General features: G+C 48.7%; 7 protein-coding genes across 7 annotated transcripts; 2 read left to right on the forward strand and 5 right to left on the reverse strand.

Annotated features, from left to right (window-relative positions):
* Positions 1–444: 444 nt before the first annotated feature.
* BX661DRAFT_197652 (uncharacterized protein) lies at positions 445–1,516 on the reverse strand (the record flags this gene model as incomplete). The annotated part of the gene is made up of 3 exons (XM_051538155.1): positions 445–508; positions 749–1,149; positions 1,325–1,516. 3 exons carry the CDS (start codon positions 1,514–1,516, stop codon positions 445–447), a joined length of 657 nt encoding a protein of 218 aa, XP_051392382.1.
* Positions 1,517–3,624: 2,108 nt separating this feature from the next.
* On the forward strand, positions 3,625–8,283 carry BX661DRAFT_142416 (P-loop containing nucleoside triphosphate hydrolase protein; the record flags this gene model as incomplete). Its single annotated transcript, XM_051532943.1, has 6 exons — positions 3,625–4,121; positions 4,179–4,422; positions 4,495–5,118; positions 5,431–6,215; positions 6,378–7,842; positions 7,909–8,283. The coding sequence occupies 6 exons, from the start codon at positions 3,625–3,627 to the stop codon at positions 8,281–8,283; spliced, it is 3,990 nt and encodes a 1,329-aa protein (XP_051392383.1).
* A 59-nt stretch (positions 8,284–8,342) lies between these two features.
* On the forward strand, positions 8,343–9,573 carry BX661DRAFT_180780 (uncharacterized protein; the record flags this gene model as incomplete). Its single annotated transcript, XM_051535542.1, has 3 exons — positions 8,343–8,438; positions 8,466–8,710; positions 8,735–9,573. Coding segments are annotated over exons 2-3 (899 nt in total), but the record flags the coding sequence as incomplete, so codon positions are not given.
* Positions 9,574–9,929: 356 nt separating this feature from the next.
* On the reverse strand, positions 9,930–11,562 carry BX661DRAFT_180781 (tyrosine phosphatase family-domain-containing protein). The gene has a single exon (XM_051535543.1). It carries the CDS (start codon positions 11,464–11,466, stop codon positions 9,991–9,993), a length of 1,476 nt encoding a protein of 491 aa, XP_051392385.1. The 5' UTR covers positions 11,467–11,562; the 3' UTR covers positions 9,930–9,990.
* Positions 11,563–11,760: 198 nt separating this feature from the next.
* BX661DRAFT_204710 (uncharacterized protein) lies at positions 11,761–12,873 on the reverse strand. Its single transcript, XM_051538571.1, has one exon. It carries the CDS (start codon positions 12,835–12,837, stop codon positions 11,950–11,952), a length of 888 nt encoding a protein of 295 aa, XP_051392386.1. The 5' UTR covers positions 12,838–12,873; the 3' UTR covers positions 11,761–11,949.
* A 108-nt stretch (positions 12,874–12,981) lies between these two features.
* Positions 12,982–14,061, reverse strand: BX661DRAFT_180784 (trypsin-like cysteine/serine peptidase domain-containing protein). Its single transcript, XM_051535544.1, has one exon. It carries the CDS (start codon positions 13,613–13,615, stop codon positions 13,118–13,120), a length of 498 nt encoding a protein of 165 aa, XP_051392387.1. The 5' UTR covers positions 13,616–14,061; the 3' UTR covers positions 12,982–13,117.
* A 1,919-nt stretch (positions 14,062–15,980) lies between these two features.
* BX661DRAFT_180786 (trypsin-like cysteine/serine peptidase domain-containing protein) lies at positions 15,981–17,082 on the reverse strand. The gene has a single exon (XM_051535545.1). The coding sequence runs from the start codon at positions 17,068–17,070 to the stop codon at positions 16,126–16,128; it is 945 nt and encodes a 314-aa protein (XP_051392388.1). The 5' UTR covers positions 17,071–17,082; the 3' UTR covers positions 15,981–16,125.
* Positions 17,083–17,119: the final 37 nt, after the last annotated feature.

Raw genomic sequence — 17,119 nt, forward strand, 5'->3', positions numbered from 1 at the left:
TGCCATTGCAACGTGTTACTTGTGCTTGGGATTCTTCAGACAAATAGATCATCAATTTTGTAAAATTTCTTCATCCTGCTCTCACATGCTGGACAAAACGTTGAAGTGCAATGCTCGTCGATCAAATAAACAGTGAATCCCTGGCCTATTAGCATCTCCCACAGCCCCTTGCCACGAATTGGCTCATGGTAACAGGTCGTGCCTGGGTCTAATTACCAAGCATTTGTTTTCGCCTTGGCGAGCTTCATAGGATCAAGCTGGAATACTTTTTTTTCGTTTTCGCGGATCCGACGAAAAACACGTTTACGACGCCTTTTAGCCTCATAATTTTTGGTATGGCTGAAAGTCTTCCTCATCCTTTTTGTAATTTATGTTATACCCCAGACAATAGAACATATCCTGTCGACTGGTATCACAGAGAACTGATTTGTCAAAAACATCGAGCTACTCGGGAGGAGTCTTCTTACTGTGGGGCACAACATTGGCAAGTTTTCCGGCATTGCTGTTGCTGTTATTGTCGTTGTCGTTGTTTTAATGGCTGTTGCCATTGCCAGCATCACCAGAGCCTTTCTTAGACCATGCAGTCCTCTCAGCCTTGATACTCTTCCTCTGTATGTTTGCGGGTGAGTCTAGTAATATGGTAATTGCAACGCCATCCGTACGAATGACCCCTCCGAACTTGTATGGTTTATTGTCCTTTTGAGTATCGAGCGAGAATGGCCAACGAGATATATCACAAAATAGGGACTAAATTTCCTCTAGCGGCTTGACTAAAAGCTCACTCATAGGCGGAATCTTGGGGAACCCAATATCCAAGCAAAGACTAGCCTTGTGCAGCGCTCTGAGTCGGCTCTTTATGACGGACAGAATAAACTTTGCAAGAATGGTCTTGTCGATTGTAGTAAACCCCGATACAATAGACGTCCTCATCGGAAAGAGTGAAATTGTCTTCACAGCCTTGTTGGGATTTAAAGACTGGAACATCTCAACAAAAGCCCCAAAATGGTTTACTGGCTCGGCTACAGAATTATAATTTAGTTCCTTGTCGCCAAAACTGTAGCCCTCAGGGTATGCGCCAAAGAAGCTCTCAATTGGGCGCGCCATCCTGTCGCGGAGAATAGGGCCGGAAACGTGCTTAGTGTCGATCAGCTTGCTGGCTCTGCTGATCGTAGTAGACAGTATATCTCTCTTTATCTTTCCCGCCGGAATTCTGATATCCTTACTAATGCATTATTGTATTTGTTTTTTTGGTATGACCGCCCTCCTCCGTAAATGTCTTGTATCGCCGTTCAGTTCCTTTCTTTATGTCAAATGTTATGTCGACAATATGCTTCAACTGCTTGTTAAAGCACTGAGACACATGGTATTTATATGGTGCAAGGATTGTTGTATCCTCGTAATTAGTAACATAGGCCGCGCCAATGAGATGTGGGCACTCAAACTTGATATCCTTGGCGAACGTGTGCCTGTGCTTGTTAACGAGTTTGCCGTTTGCATTTTCAGGTTGTTGCTTCATGGTTTGTTTTATCTCCAAGGCAAAGGGCGATGAAACACTCCTTAAAACATTGATTTAAATAGTCGACGATATTAAACCCCTCATTATCTAACTCTTGTAAAAATACATACTGTGCGAGCTCATATGTGGCTGTTGTAATATGGTGGACGGTAACGACATGCTCGCGCAGAACTGGTAGAAAGTAGGGACAGTGCATTTTGCAGAGGCCGAGGAGGGCCTCCACACCGATGGGGATAAAAAATAAAAAATAAAAAATAGAATGGTAGAACTATTTTACAAAGAGTATATAAATATATTTTCCTAAACTAAAACTAACTAAAAAAAGTCTCATCTATTTTATCGTGTTCGCGAGGGATTATTATATCCAACGCATCCAAAACAATAACACGCACCGGCACTGGCACTGTGATTGGAATTGTCACTAGCACCAGTACTAGTTTAAGTAGCTAAAAAGCCCAAAGTCCAGCGCCCTGCTTCCCTGCTATTTCCAGCCAGCAATGGTGCTTAGGAATTGGTGTGGGTACAGGGAATGCTAAATACTAGCCATTTTATAGACTTTTTTATAGCATTTTCCAATAAACAAAAACCCTAAAAACCCCAATCTAAAATATTTGAACCCCAAAATTTTGTATGGAATCGCTCTACAGAATCACTCTATGGAATTATTCAATGGAAAGGTCATTTTTTTAATTCAGGGAATGTCGAGAAACTTTATGTTTTAGGCGCTAAAACCAAATCATTTATCCATTTCCTCCGAAAAAAAGAGTATTTTCATTTTAGGCAGGCAAAAAAATGGAGAAATGAAGTATCTTTTCACCCCCACGTTTTTCATCGTGCATTACACTGTCTTATTGTTGACTTTGTGTACCTCCTCAAATTTCCCACACAAATTATCACCCCCGCACACACATGCATAATTGCACCACTTTTTCTTATTGCCTCACGCTTATAAAAATTATAATTTAAAAATAACAAGGTTCTTATTTATCTTTTATTCCAAGTATTTTTTTGAGGGTTTTTTTTTAAAATAAATAAAGGAAACACATGTATAATTTTTTTTTTATAAAATATAGTAATTGAGGTTGATCAGATGTTTTCAAAGAGGGGAGGGAAAAATCAAAACAGGTAAAAAAAAATTATATACATTCTTAATTGAAAAAACCCTGATCTCCCATCTTGTCTATTCCCCCTCCCACCCCACTATTTATGTATTAGGAAAAATCCCCGAAACCAAAAAAAAACCGTTTATTTTTGTTCTTTCATTTTCCTTAATTTTTTTTCTTTTTTTTCCCTTGTCATTTGCTCCTTAATTGCTAATTGGTGTTTTTTCTTCACATTTTAGCCATCACGTCAATATGACAGGCACTGCGTCAATACGCACAGCAGCACCAACAGCAGGCTTTGTATGCACAACCACAGGCATATACTCACTGTACACCTTAACAACAATATATTCAAACAACATAGGCAGCAGCATCAGCGGGCCTTGGTCTCTGTTCAACGATGAATTCCGTAGCAAACTCCTTTGGCCGCTGGTTCTTCAATCAACCATCGGTGTATCGCTCTTAGTGCTGGCCCTTGGCATCCTGCAGTCAATACGCAGTGTTAGCGGTAGCGATGGGTGGCGGGTGCTCGGATCCGCTGGGCGTTGTGCTGCGCTGCCAGTGCGTCGGCCGGCACGAGCCCATGTGGAGATGGTCGATAATCGCATGCGCACAGGCAGTGTGATAATATCCATGACCCTGGCGCAGACGTTGATGTTTCTCGGGTGGTGGCAGCACGAAAGCAGCCCCAAAGACGACCACCCAGGATCTCTCCCTGGTTTCCTGCTGCTTCTGCTACTGGGCTCGGTGGTTGCATTGGCAATTCAGGGTGTGTTTTTCCAGATGTATCTGTGCAGTGATCGGCTGCGGCATCTCGGGCTGTTTCCCTGGGTGGCACCTGGTTTGGCGGCGGTGCAGGTGCTGGTGGGCAGCGGCGAAATGTACTTTTCGTTCTTCACGCCCCGTAAGGGTTCTGTGCCGATGGTTGGCCGACAGGCGTCCGTGCGGTCGAACATGCTGGTCGCCACGACCGCGCTTAGCGCAGCGCTGGTTCTGGCATATGCAATGGTCCAGCAGCGGCCGTACTTTGTTCGCCAGTCACAGGACTCCAATGTAAACAGCAATAGCGATGCTGCTGCTGCAGAGCCAGTTTCTGGAACTGTCGCGGTGTCCATTAGTGGCGATGAGGGGCAGGACGAGCAGGAGGAGCGCACTCCGTTGACGCCGCCACGCACGGTTGATCAAAATGATCTGGTGGACACGCCCGAGTACAGCGCGTCGTGGTTCAGCCGGCTGACGTTCTCCTGGCTGAACGACTTGCTAGCCAAGGGAGTCGCGCGGCAGATTGGCCCCGAGGACCTGTACAAGCTGGACGCCATGGATATGCCGGCACCAAACTGGAGAAAGTATCTGGGCCACCACGGCAAGTCCGGCCGCCGCTCTTCCCTGCTGATCGCTTTGCTCTGGACCTTTGCGCCTGAGCTCGCGCTCCAAGGCGTCTTGGCATTGGCATCTTCGGTGCTGCATTTCTCAGGGCCGTTTTTCTTGCAGCGGATCCTGCGGTCAATCAGTATTCTGGGCAACAAAGAGGCGACAGGCGACGGCAAAAAGCACAATAGGCACGATGCACGTGGCGAGGTGAGCTTGAGGGGGGCGTATTTGGATGCATTTGGGCTACTGCTTTTCACCGTGTTGGTGTCGCTGCTGTCGCAGCAGGCGATGTGGATTGGGAGGCGCGTGGGTATCCGGCTTAAGGGCGTGCTGGTCGGCGAGCTGGCTGCAACTACACTGAAGCGCCGCGGAAAGGGGGGCTCATCGGAGGACAAGGCAGACAGGGAGGACAAGCCCAAGGCCAGCGATTCTGTCGATGGCAGCGAGACTGCTGCTACAGACTCTGACCCGGCGGCGGCGGCGGCGACCGCGGCTGACGGCAAGATCGTCAATCTGCTGACGGCGGACTTCCAGCGAGTATCCGAGGTATCCGCGTACCTCGACAGCATCTACTCGATGCCTTTGATGCTTCTGATCGGGATCTGGTACATGTACGCGCTCCTCGGCATCTCTGCGCTTGTCGGGCTGTCAATCGCTATCATCTACGCGCCCCTGTCCAAGCACATGCTCCAGTACGTGAGCAAGATCGAAACCAAACTAAACGCACTCAGCGACCAGCGTGTCACGGCGATCACCGAGCTGCTGCAGGGAATCAAGACCGTGAAACTGTTCGGATGGGAGTCGCGGTTTTTGGCGCGCATAGATGAGCGGCGCGAGCGGCAGTTGGCGTATATGTGGCGGGTGCTGCTGTGTTGGGCGTACATAATGGTGGTTTCGACGTTGGCGCCGATGCTGGTGCTGATTGTTATTTTTGGCGTGTACGTTGTGGGGTTCAAACAGGTGCTGACGGCGGAGGTGGCGTTTACGGCGATTGCGGTGTTCCAGCAGGTGCGCATGGTGTTTGAGCGGCTGCCTGGGATGCTCAACTGGGTGGTGGGCGGGTATGTGTCGCTGGGCCGCATTGACGAGTACCTGCGCCAGCCGCAGATCCAGCGCTTGGAGGACCGCGTGGATGGATGTGGGTCTGGGTGTGGGTCTGGGTGTGGGTCTGGGTGTGGGTCTGGGTGTGGGTCTGGGTGTGGGTCTGGGTGTGGGTCTGGGTGTGGGTCTGGGCCTGGGCCTGAGTCTGAGCCTGGGTCTGAGCCTGGGTCTGGGTCTGAGCCTGGGCCTGGGCCTGGGCCTGGGCCTGGGTTTGGTGCTGGAATTGAGCTGGGCTTTGTGGGTGCCGATCTGGAATGGGAATGCGGGTCTCAAGCAGCCACCGCATCCGCCGCCCCAGCCGAGGACGCTGCCGCCCCAGCCGAAGGCTCCGCTGGCGAGCTGACGCCGCTGGTTGGCGGGCGCGTGCGCGACACGCAGTCGTACGCGACGCTCAGCCACGCGGCCAGCGCACCCGGTCGCTTTGGCTTGCGCAACCTCAACGTGCGGTTCCCCCGCGGGCGGCTCTCGCTGGTCGGCGGGCCCACAGGCGCCGGCAAGTCATCTCTGCTGGCGGCGCTGGTGGGCGAAATGACGCTCACGCGCGGCCACCTCCTCCTCCCCGTTGCCGGCCCCACACGCAGCCTTGCGCTCGGCAGCCGCACCGACTCCGGCATGAGGCTCGCAAACATCGCCTATGTTTCGCAAGAGGCGTGGCTGCGCAACGCAACCATCCGGGAAAACATCCTGTTTGGCGCGCCGTACAACGCATCGCGGTACGAGGAGGTCCTGCGTGTGTGCGCGCTGAAGGCCGACCTGCGGATCCTGGCCGCCGGCGATTTGACCGAGATCGGCGAACGCGGCGTGACCCTGTCTGGCGGCCAGAAGCAGCGCGTGGCTTTGGCGCGCGCAGTGTACTCTGAACGGCAGATTCTGCTTATTGACGATTGCCTTTCGGCCGTCGATGCGCATACTGCGAGGGTTATTTTGTCCGAGTGCCTGGTTGGCGGAGGGTCGTCGTCGGGGCTGATGCGTGGGCGCACGAGGGTGCTGGTGTCGCACCATATGGCGATGTGCCTGCCCCACTGCAGTTATGTCGCGATGATGCGTGGGGGCGAGGTGGTGATGAGCGGGGCGCCGCATGAGCTGCAGCAGCAGACGGGCGCCTTCTCGGACCTGGGGGCATTGTCCGCCACCGAGGCGCAGGCGGCCCCCGACGCCATCGGCGCCATCGACACATCCGCCACGCCCACCACGCCCATCACACCCGGCGCAGAACGGACCGAGGACGATTACAACGCCGAGCGGCTGCAGCTGGCTGCCACGCAGAAGGGCCTGGCCCCACCCAGCGGCCAGGCAGCGCCCGTGGGCGCGCTGGTCGAGGACGAGGAGCGCGAGGAGGGCGGCGTCAAGCTTGCGGTCTGGCTGGTGTACCTGCGGTCCTGCGGCAGCGGCTGGTACTGGGGCATATCGCTGGCCCTGATGGTGACGTGCCAGGCGCTTGTGGTCGCGCAGGACTACTGGGTGCGCCTGTGGGTGGCGGCCACCGGGGCTGGCGGCAGCCAGCAGCACTCGGCCGTGTTCTGGCTTGGCATGTACGTGGTCATCGGCGTTGCCGGCGTCGGCTGGCGGCTGGCGCAGATGCTCTTTGTGTACTCCGGCGCGATCCGCGCATCGCGCCAGATCCACACGCGGCTCCTGCGCGCCATTGTCCGCGCGACGCCGCGCTTCTTCGATGCGACGCCGCTGGGCCGCATCATGAACCGGGTCTCGCGCGACATGCAGGTGGTCGACGAGCTGACAATGGACACAATGGCGTGGTGGTTTATGGACATCCTCGCAGTGCTCAGCGTCTTTGCGATCATCAGCCTGGTTGTGCCGGCCTTTGTCCTGGTGGCCGGCGCCGTGTCGGCGGTGTACTTTGCCATTGCGCGCCACTACTTGGCCACGTCGCGGGAGCTCAAGCGGCTGGAGGCCAACAGCATGTCGCCGCTCCTGTCGCTGTTCGGCGAGCTCATCCTCGGCGTGTCCTCCATCCGCGCGTTCGGCGCAAGCCACTGCTACGTGCGCGAGGCCTTGGCGCGGATAGCCGCGCACAACCGCGCCTTCTACATGGTGTGGTCGGCGAACCGCTGGCTGTCCATCCGCATCGACGCCGCCGGCGCCTCGGTGTCCTTCGCCTGCGCGCTTTTTGTGCTTTCCAGCCTCGACTGGCTGGACGCGGGGCTTGCTGGCTTTGCGCTGTCGTACGCGCTGACGTTTTCCGACCACATGCTGTGGGTCATCCGCAACTACAGCAGCAACGAGCTGAACATGAATGCCGTCGAGCGCCTTGAGCAGTACACGCGCGTGCGCCAGGAGGCTGCGCTGCACACGGCGGCTGTGCTGCCGGCGGGGTGGCCGAGGAGGGGCGACGTGGCCATCGAGGATCTGCTCGTCGAGTATGTGCCCGGAGTGCCGGTGCTGCACGGCATTTCGCTGGCGGCCCGGCACGGGGAGCGCATCGGGGTCGTCGGGCGGACGGGCGCGGGGAAAAGCACGCTGTCGCTGGCGCTGCTGCGCTTCGTCGAGGCCGCGCGAGGCAGAATCACGCTGGACGGCGTGGATATTGCCGCCGTTGGCCTGGAGGACCTGCGGCGCAGCGTCACGATTATTCCGCAGGACCCGGTGCTGTTCAACGGCAGCATCCGCTTCAACCTCGACCCCTTCGGGGAATACCCGGACGCGCTTGTCTGGGACGCGCTGCACCGCGCGCATCTCACCCGACACGACCCGCCGCCCGGCAGCCAGGCAACCATCACAGCCGACTCCGCCGTGCCCATGGCCGGCGCGCGCACGCATGCTGGGGGCACGGGGGTCTTCGCTAGCCTTGATGCGGAGATTAGCGACAACGGCCACACGCTGTCCCTGGGCCAGCGGCAGCTTGTGGCGTTGGCGCGGGCGCTTCTTCGGCGCTCGAGGCTGATCATCATGGACGAGGCTACGGCGTCGGTGGACTTTGATACGGATGAGCGCATACAGAGGACTATTCGCGGATCCGAATTTGGCGATTCGACTTTGTTCTGCATTGCCCATAGGCTGCGCACGGTGATTGACTATGACCGCGTGTTGGTGTTGGATAAGGGGAGGATTGCGGAGTTTGACACGCCGTGTGGGCTGTTGCAGAGGGAGGCCGGGCTGTTCCGCGCGATGTGTGAGAAATCGGGCGAGTTTGAGCGCCTTTATGAGTTGGCCACAACGGGTGTGCAGAATTAGTAACCGGGGTTTTGAGGCGAGTATTTTTTATTATTATTTAATTTTAAGTTTAGTTGTATCGGGTATTAAATTGCCTTGTTGCTATTAGCCGTGCATCTCTGATTTCAAATTTTATACTAGGGCAAGCCTATGATACAACAACAACAACAACAACAGCAGCAGCAGCAGCAGCAGCAACAACAAAAGATAAATAAAAAGATAAATCTATATGAAAAAAATACGCTCACGGCAAACGAATAATGATAGATCGATAAAAAAACGAATGCAAATATTTGAAGAAAAAAAAACATTTGTTTAAATACAAGTGGGAGTGAGGTGAATTGGCCCTACTACGATACATGTTTATAATATGTTTTACTTTTAAATAATGCTATACGATACGACAAACGGGTGTATGTGTCTGCCACCAGCACCGGCACCAGCGCCGGCACCAGCGCCAGCACCAGCGCCAGCACCAGCATCTACATCCAAACCAGCGCCGTCACCGCCAAAAATCAGAAAGCCAGACAAAGGCCACATGAACATACACTACCATCCCACAAATCCAACGGCAACCACAACCTTAGCGCCAGCATCGCATACCGACAAAACTTATTCAGAGTCAACATTACCCAATAACAACCTTAACCAATGCCGCGAGACCTCATGCAGAACCAAAACAATTGTCGCCGTGGTAGTCTCTGTATCATTTGTTCTAACCATACTTGTTTTCTATCTTGTAAAAAAGATAAAAAAAAGCAAAAGTAAAAAAATGAGCCAAGAAAATAATCCAAATCACACAGTATCCACTCTCCCTTTAATTCACCCTTTGTACTGTCCATTTCAAAGCATAGATAGTTTTACTCTCCTCAACCCCACCACCACCACCTCTTTTTCTTCTTTGTCTTCGTCTTCTTTCTATCAATTTAGCTTTTCGGATAATAGATCTTTACATAGTTTTGACAGACGCCCCCCAAGCACCACTTCAATAGACGCACTCGTAGATCCAGTAATGGCTTCCGGAAGTCCTCATCCATTCAACACACAGAATCACCGCAATAACTGCCAGTCGGCGAGAATACCGCAGACATATGACTCGTTTTCAGTACTGCCACCGCCATTGCCGCATAGAGCCCGCTCCGACCAACACAATTTAGAAACCCAGCAACAACAGCAGCCACCACCACCATTGCCCAATCGACCCCGGACCTACCAAACTTACCAGCAACAGCAGCAACATACACAAAGAACAACCTTGATACCACCACCTCCATTGCCTCCTAGAGCGCCAGCAGTAGCAGGAGCAGCAGCGCCGACGCTGCCGCCTAGAGATAGATCAGCTGCTTACCACAATATACCAGTGGATACTCCGCCGCCATACATTGACCCTATTGAAGAAGCCACCACAGCAGCAGCAGCAGCAGTGGGCTTTGGGAGCAATGCCCACCAGGATAGCAGCGACGACGATACCCCTCTGGGCATTGTGCAGAGAAATTCAAATAACCAAGAGTGGACACAGAGCCCACCGCCATACCATGCTATTGACTCGAATTTTGCTCGATACTGATGACCACATATAATTTTTCTTTTAAAAATATAAATAAACCCTCCCCCCCCTGATAGTCATGAGGAAATCTATTTTATTTATAGATTTTTTTTCATTTTCTGTTTTTTCTTTTGTTATTTAAAATATGATTTGTTTCATATTTATTTTCCAAACTTTATTACTTACATCCCAAGCCCTTCAATTGCCAGCGCCTGCACAAGATATGAGAGCGCCACTTCCTTGATCATACCAGTGCCGCTGTCAGCATCAGCAACAGCAGCAGCAACAAAAGAAGGAGTTCTTCTGTCAAAGCTAAACATATTGGTTGATTTAGTAGATACTGATAATTCAGAGCCCTTGCACGCCGAAATAAGCACATTAGCGCCCGGCCCATTTGCATCCCCACTGTATTCATCAAACCCCCCGACACTGGCACTCTTTGACTTCGTGGTATCTGTGGCTCCCGATAAAGCAGCCAAAATCGGCTCCAGAACCTCATGAATACCCGAAAGCGGCCGCTGCTTCATACCCTGAGACAACATTTGTGACTGCTGGGACTCAGAGTATTCGGTTTGTCGAGATCCAGAACTAATTTCAGACAACTCATTGGTACTGTGCGAAGTGTGAAGAAGGTGCGTGGCTTTGTCCGGGATTATCTCTTGGTGTTCGGGGACTGCCTCTGAGCTGAATCGCTGCTGCTTGTGCGCATTCAGTTTGTAACCACCTGGTTCATCCACGCAGTAAGAGGTTGCGGTAATGACGATTGGTTCTGGATGGTCGCTCTTGGTGCTGTCAAGTCTGTTCTCGATCAATGCACTTGGATATAAACCTAATGTCTGCAAACCACTGTCGCTGATGCCTGGATTGTCGGATTGCAATCTGTGTGTCTGTGATGGTTGGCGAGTATGCATGGTGGTAGCAGTAACAGCTGGTTTAGCAGAGCTAGAAGCGGTATCAGAACTTTCGTGGGTTTCAAATGAAGCTGTATCTCGGGACGTCAGGTCAGTATCCGAATGACACAGGGAGGGCAAGGGGTCCGGCAGGCAAATATCCGTCGACATCCTCTGCCTCAGTTTCACAAGTGACACCACCGGATGCACACCACCTTGTGAAAACGGCAACATATTAATATCCGCAGAATTCCTCCCCGGCCACAACCAAGAAACAAACGGATTCGGTAATACCAGACCTGTTCCCCGATAAGTCTCCACGAACTCGCTTTCCTCTGGGATTATCTCTCCATCTTGTTCGAACCGCAAATACTCATTCTGATACGAGGCGATTCGCCAAAGCTGGAGCTTCCGCAAACACATTATAATCACACCGGTGACATTCGATCCATCAAGGCAATGCAAGTATAGAGGGGATTTTGTCGGATCCGTAACGAGCTCCAGACATTGTGAGACTATGGTGTCAGTTACTGTGACGTTTTCGTTCGGCGAGTCTACTGGTATGATTATTCGGGTGATCCCAAGGCCGCTGCAAAATTCACTCAGTAAGGTGTCTTGGTCGCCAGGAATCAGGGACACGATTGTTTTGAGCCGCTGGCGACGAAGGAATCGGAAATTGCGCGGTTTCGGGTAGCCGCCCCGATACAGTTGATTCTGCACTCGCTCAAACCTATAGGGAGGTATCAGTGGATCAATAATATCAGACATTCTCTAAATTTGTTGTCTTCTTGTAAAGTTATTTTTACTTAATGTACAAAAAGCATACGATTAAAAAATAAAGAACAATGAAGGAATACAGAATCACTTTTGTTCATAGTAATTTTCTTATTTTATGACCCAATTTTTTGCCTGATAATCTTGCTGTTGAAAAAATACAATGTTTGTGGGGGTTTCTATCACGTGGACACGTGTAAAGAAGGTGGGGGGATACACACACACAAGCCGCCTATTTTCACGAATGCATTAAAATCAATTATAGTACAGTCCAGAATACAATATGTTCACAATGTCATTCAATTTTTAATTAAGAATCCAGGAAATATACATATTAACAATGCTTGTTTCAAGTTTGCCCCAATATTAGTTTAAAAATAAACATGGCACATTACACATTACACTGTTTAGCTATACTTATAATTATATATTGTCTCTCTGCTCATTGAGATGGTATTAAAAAGTATGTAAAGCTATCTAGAAAAGAGCGGTGATCACGCCGGCAACAACGCCAATGGACAGAATACCCGAGGCAATGCTGCTGGTGCTTGCTGCGCTCGAGCTCGAGCTCTCCGAGGAATTGGACTTGCTACCAAAAGACGTGGGGTGGTTGTCCGAGGCCTCCTCACTATCCTCCGACAGCTCATCCTCATCTGACTCAGCCTTGGACTCAATTTCAGTCTCAGTCTCAGTCTCGATGGGCTCTCCATCTTCAATAACCTCAGCGTCATTCGGGGCGTCTTCAAACATCTCGGGCACAGCGCTGCGCACGCCAGCAACAAAACCAATTACCTCATTGACAATAGCCGTGATTTCAGCGGCAACCGCGGACTTTTGCAAAGCCGATACAAGCGAGTTGTACTGACCCTCAACCTCCGTGGGAAGTTCCTGGACATCACCGATCAAGGAGACAATGTTTGCAGCCAATTGAGACGCAACCTTGGGGTCATTCCCAGCATCGAGCGACGCAAACAAAGAAGACATGACCTTCTCGTCTATTTCTTTCTGGTTGTCCTGGCCGTAAGCGGACATGAGCTTGGTCGCGGCATCACCTATCTGGGTAACAATTGGGTTGGTGCTGGACTCATTGAAGTCAAAGCTATCGGCAACGTTGTTGAGGATGACTCCAATGTCCGAGGGGTAAGTCTCACCGCGGGGAACGAGGGGCTGTGCATTGACAGCAGCCAAGGTGGATAGGGCCAGAATAGTGGCGGAGTGCTTGAACATCATTTTTAGAAGAAAAAGCGGGAATTTCAAATGGCTTAAAATGGTGTAGGTATAGGTATTGAATAAAAAAATCGTAATGTAATGTAAAACGTATACAAGAGAAGGGAATAAAAATAAAAAGAATGAGAGGAACCTCATGGCCCACAAAGACCATTTGAATGTGGATTATTTTTACATTTTTAAATCAGTGGAAAAATATTGATGATTTACTTTTCAATACTGTAAACACGTCGATCCAACAAAAAATCTGTAAAACAAATCTAGCAGCATTTTTTTTTACACTTACGGAAAGACAAAAATCAATAATCAGGTGAATATGCGGCAGCAAAATATATATATATATATAGCTGCACTTTCATAATAAATGTTCAGAAAATGTTAAAATACTACAATCCATCTGAAATATCTAAAAAAACATTTAAAAGAGCATTGCTGAAACACCTGTGCCAAGCGCAGCAAGAATTGTAGCACTAACAGACAGAAGCTTGAAACTGTCGGCCCCTGATGAGCTGGACTCAGCACCGGATTCCACATCATCCAAAAGATCAGACTCAGGGATTTCGTCCAATTCACCTAAATGCATTGTCTTGTTGGTAGTGGTAAAGTTGCTAATGCTTAGGTCAGCAGTCTCTGCAATCCACGAAACATACGCAGATACACGAGTGTAGAATCCAGCGGCCCCATCCGCACCACATAAGGCCTCCTTATTATCTTCGCCGCTTCCAAAGCTAGTCAACCCAATTAGCGCAAAACCGTCCAAACCGTTGTCAATGGACATAAGCAGTGGGCCTCCGCTGTCGCCATGGCAGGGTGACTTTCCAATCGGGCCTTCAGTACAGATCATTTTTGCCGGATTATACTCGCTTATGTACTTTCTGCATGCTTCCGTATTGCTGGTTTTCAAGTCCACCTTCATTAGCACATCAGCCTTTGTTCTGTTCAACTCTTCGGTGATACCAAAACCAGCAGCTTCTAAAGGCGTATCCAAATAGTAGTCTCCAGTGTACAGTTTTACCTTGGTGGCCACGCTGTCAGGAATAGTAGAGTTGAGAATAAGTAACGCAATATCGTCGGGTCCATCATCCAAGTTAAAATTGGGATGCGGGACAACCTTGATGACATCGTAACTACGGGTTGTTGACGGAAATTTTGGCACCGTATGCGTAAATTTAACGGTTACATCCTCTGGTGCAGTCATGTTTGTGGGCGTGTCGTAGACACAGTGGGCGGCGGTCAGAACGATATTGGGGGCAATCAGACTACCGGTGCAGTAGGTCCCACCAGTTTCAAGGTTGAAAAAGTCAATAAATGCAATAAACTTGTACTCGTCGGCGGGTGCTTGGACGCCACCGACAATGCGTGAAACACTGCGCTTAGATGGAGCCGCATACGAAAGTGTCCCAAGTACTGCTGCTGCAAGAAAAGAAAGACAATGTACGCGCATTATTATTATTGTTGATGATATTGTTTTATCTAGCTTGTGTATATGACGGTTAGTTCTGAAAAAGCTTTGTTGGTTTTAAAAATTAAAAGGGTTTAGTTAATTCTTCCAACTAGAAAAATAAAGGAAGAGAACAATAATTTTTTATCTGGGTTTTAAAAGCTGCTCGGCGCAGAAAATTTTTCAATAAAATACAATGAGAAACGCTCAATGACAAGCGATTTGCTCAGAGTGAATGTGAAGCAGCTAATTATTTGCCGATCTATAAAATGTCACTGATTTCCAATGGGCTTCTTGTGTTTATATACATGCCATGCATGATGTTTCTGTATTACACTGGTATAAACGGATTTTGGAATTTCCAGATATTTAAAGCGAAATTCTAGATTTTTAAGCGGTAGATTTCCAAAACTTGTTTTTATCCAGTTTTTTTAGCCTAAAAATCAGAAAGTCCATATTTTTGAAGATGCAGCGAAGTATCTAGTCTTTGTGTCTGAATGGTGCCTTGGTTGTGAGTTAAACATGACGCTTAAGGATGTAATTATATTCATACAATTCCGTCGCAGCTGCAACCACTTCAGCCGCTGCTGATTTTGTTGCAGCAGCACCCACCATCATTTCTGTTGCAACTAAAACTGCCGCCGATGACGCATCTTTTACAGAAAATGCACAGCAGTCTTAGCCAGTGGATGCCTATTTGCCCACAGTTTGCCAATACCATTTGGTGGATAAAGAAGGAAAAATGTTGGCCTAAGCGAAAGATTTCCCACAAGATGAAGCAGCAGCTGCGGGATGAGCTGGCTGAGCGGAATCAAAAGCAGTACATCAACACCCAGTCCACTGATAATCTCAAGCGCATTGCCAGGCTGAGTGGCTGGTCGCAGGGCAAGATCAAGCGCAAGATCAGACAGAGGATGCACAATGAGTTGACTGCGCAACAGAAGCAGCAGGAGCAGGTAGCCGCAACAGGAATTAATACAATTCCGGCGGTAGAAAAACCTCCCCAAATTTTATGACATGGCTTGCCCCAGTGCACAATGGAAGACTGTCTGCAAACCTTTAGGGTCGACGGAACTAATATTAAAAATGGCAAAAAAAGTGCCATCAGGCAGACGGAAATGGAATAATCGCGACATGGTTGCTGTGTTGAACTTTTGCATTATCATTAATGCCCTGCTTAAAGGCGAGCAGCCTCCCCGTTTTTCCTACAAAAAGGCATCGTCAGAGTTAGCTGAACCCAAGTCTACAGCGATACCCGGGACTTTAATTAAGCCAAAGCCAAAAGCAAAGCGTCTGCGCAAGAACTCATTTGCCCCTGCTTTTTCTCTTCAAAAGGAGTAACGAACTGATTAATATCGTCAACCATAGTGGTCTATTGCCACTAATTTCTAAACACCTGTCAGGTTGCCATGCAATTTGTGGGAAGGATGCCGATTTGCAGGATATTTGTAGCCTTATTTTTTGGTATAACAAACTATAGTGAATAAGAATCAAGATGATATTCACGCGAACCAAACAAAAATAGAAATATGCCTAAATTAATATATTAAATACACATTTTAGATTATGCGCACTCACATAGGGATGCGCTATAATTTTATTTAAGAGTGCCCAATTACAAGTATTTACAAATGCATATTCTTAGTGTGTAGATAGCTAAGAAAATGGGCCTCCTCTTGTTTTTGTATTTTGTTTACAAATTACAAGCAAAAGTGAAATACAACTCATAATTCAATTTTTTTCAGCTTAACGCATATCCTCGTTATTAAATTTACATTCAAAATGCTGGCAAGTATCTCACTACTATTAATGTTGCAAAGTTTACGTTTATTTAAGCACCAGATAAACAAAACTACAATAATATGATATATATATAAAAGCAAAAAAATGTTTGAATTAATTTAAATTATAACAGTTGCTCAAAAATACATTAATTCAATCCAAAAATGGCTCGTGGTTGGGCTTTAAATGGCCTCAGCTCATGCTCATGCATTGGCTTTTTTTTTACATTTTACCACGGGTGACACTTTCTGCTCTATTGGAGCAGCAGTCACGTTGCTAATAGTAAAGTTAATAGTTTCTAAACCAGAAACTTTGGCAATCCAATCGGCATATGGGCCCAGACGGGTAAAGTACGAAGTTCCTCCGGGAAGCTCACAAATGCCTTTGGGGTTAGTATTTTTGTCTTGATTCCAAAAGCTGCTGTGCCCAAGGAGAGCACATTTGACATCAGGGTTGTCAACAGGAACAATCATAGGGCCGCCATTATCTTCATAGCAGGCAGAATATCCTGTTGAATCATCGGTGCAAATTTGGAACTCAGGGTTAAAATAATCCATATTTACTTTACAATACTCTGTAGTTCCAATCTTAAAATTTGCCTGTAGAAGCACATCCGAATACTCATTACCATCTTTATCGTGAACAATACCATATCCAGCAACTATTGGGCTAACATCCATGTTGTATTCCCCAGTATAGATTTTGGCTAGGGTACCTTCAGAGGTAGGAATAGTCTTATTAAGCATGAGCACAACAACATCATTCTCCCAAGTTTGGTAGTTAAAGTCAGGGTGTACGATGATCTCGGCAACATCGGTACCACGAAAATCTAAATATTCAGTAGTATTGTGAATAAACTCAACCTGTATCTGTTCCGCGGTAAACTGCACAGTAGGCAGAATATAAACACATTTATTACTGGTTACTATCACGTTTTCCGCAATTAAATTACCCGCGCATGACGTCCAACCGATTTCTTGATTGTAGCTTTCAATATAAGCTATAAATGTAAGCTCGTCGGATGCAGCCTCGCCGTTAATAATGCGCTTGACTTTGTCTTCACGGCGGACGAAATCTCTCTTTTGACGATGTAAATTTGGGCGGATGGCAGGAAGACCAACTGTTACCTGCACAGCTGTGATTGCCATAAGAAAAGTGAGAATACCAGTGCGCATATCCAGTATGCTGATAAAAAGT

The sequence above is a fragment of the Kickxella alabastrina genome, assembly GCF_025024165.1.
Source record: "Kickxella alabastrina strain RSA 675 chromosome Unknown BX661scaffold_8, whole genome shotgun sequence".
In the NCBI taxonomy this organism is placed as follows: domain Eukaryota; kingdom Fungi; phylum Kickxellomycota; class Kickxellomycetes; order Kickxellales; family Kickxellaceae; genus Kickxella; species Kickxella alabastrina.

Bases quoted from the DNA above. Each gene is read 5' to 3' on its own strand.
- BX661DRAFT_180781 (XM_051535543.1), bottom strand. From the start codon at position 11,466: ATGTCTGATATTATTGATCCACTGATACCTCCCTATAGGTTTGAGCGA.
- BX661DRAFT_204710 (XM_051538571.1), bottom strand. From the start codon at position 12,837: ATGAGGTTCCTCTCATTCTTTTTATTTTTATTCCCTTCTCTTGTATAC.
- BX661DRAFT_180784 (XM_051535544.1), bottom strand. From the start codon at position 13,615: ATGAAGGTGGACTTGAAAACCAGCAATACGGAAGCATGCAGAAAGTAC.
- BX661DRAFT_180786 (XM_051535545.1), bottom strand. From the start codon at position 17,070: ATGGCAATCACAGCTGTGCAGGTAACAGTTGGTCTTCCTGCCATCCGC.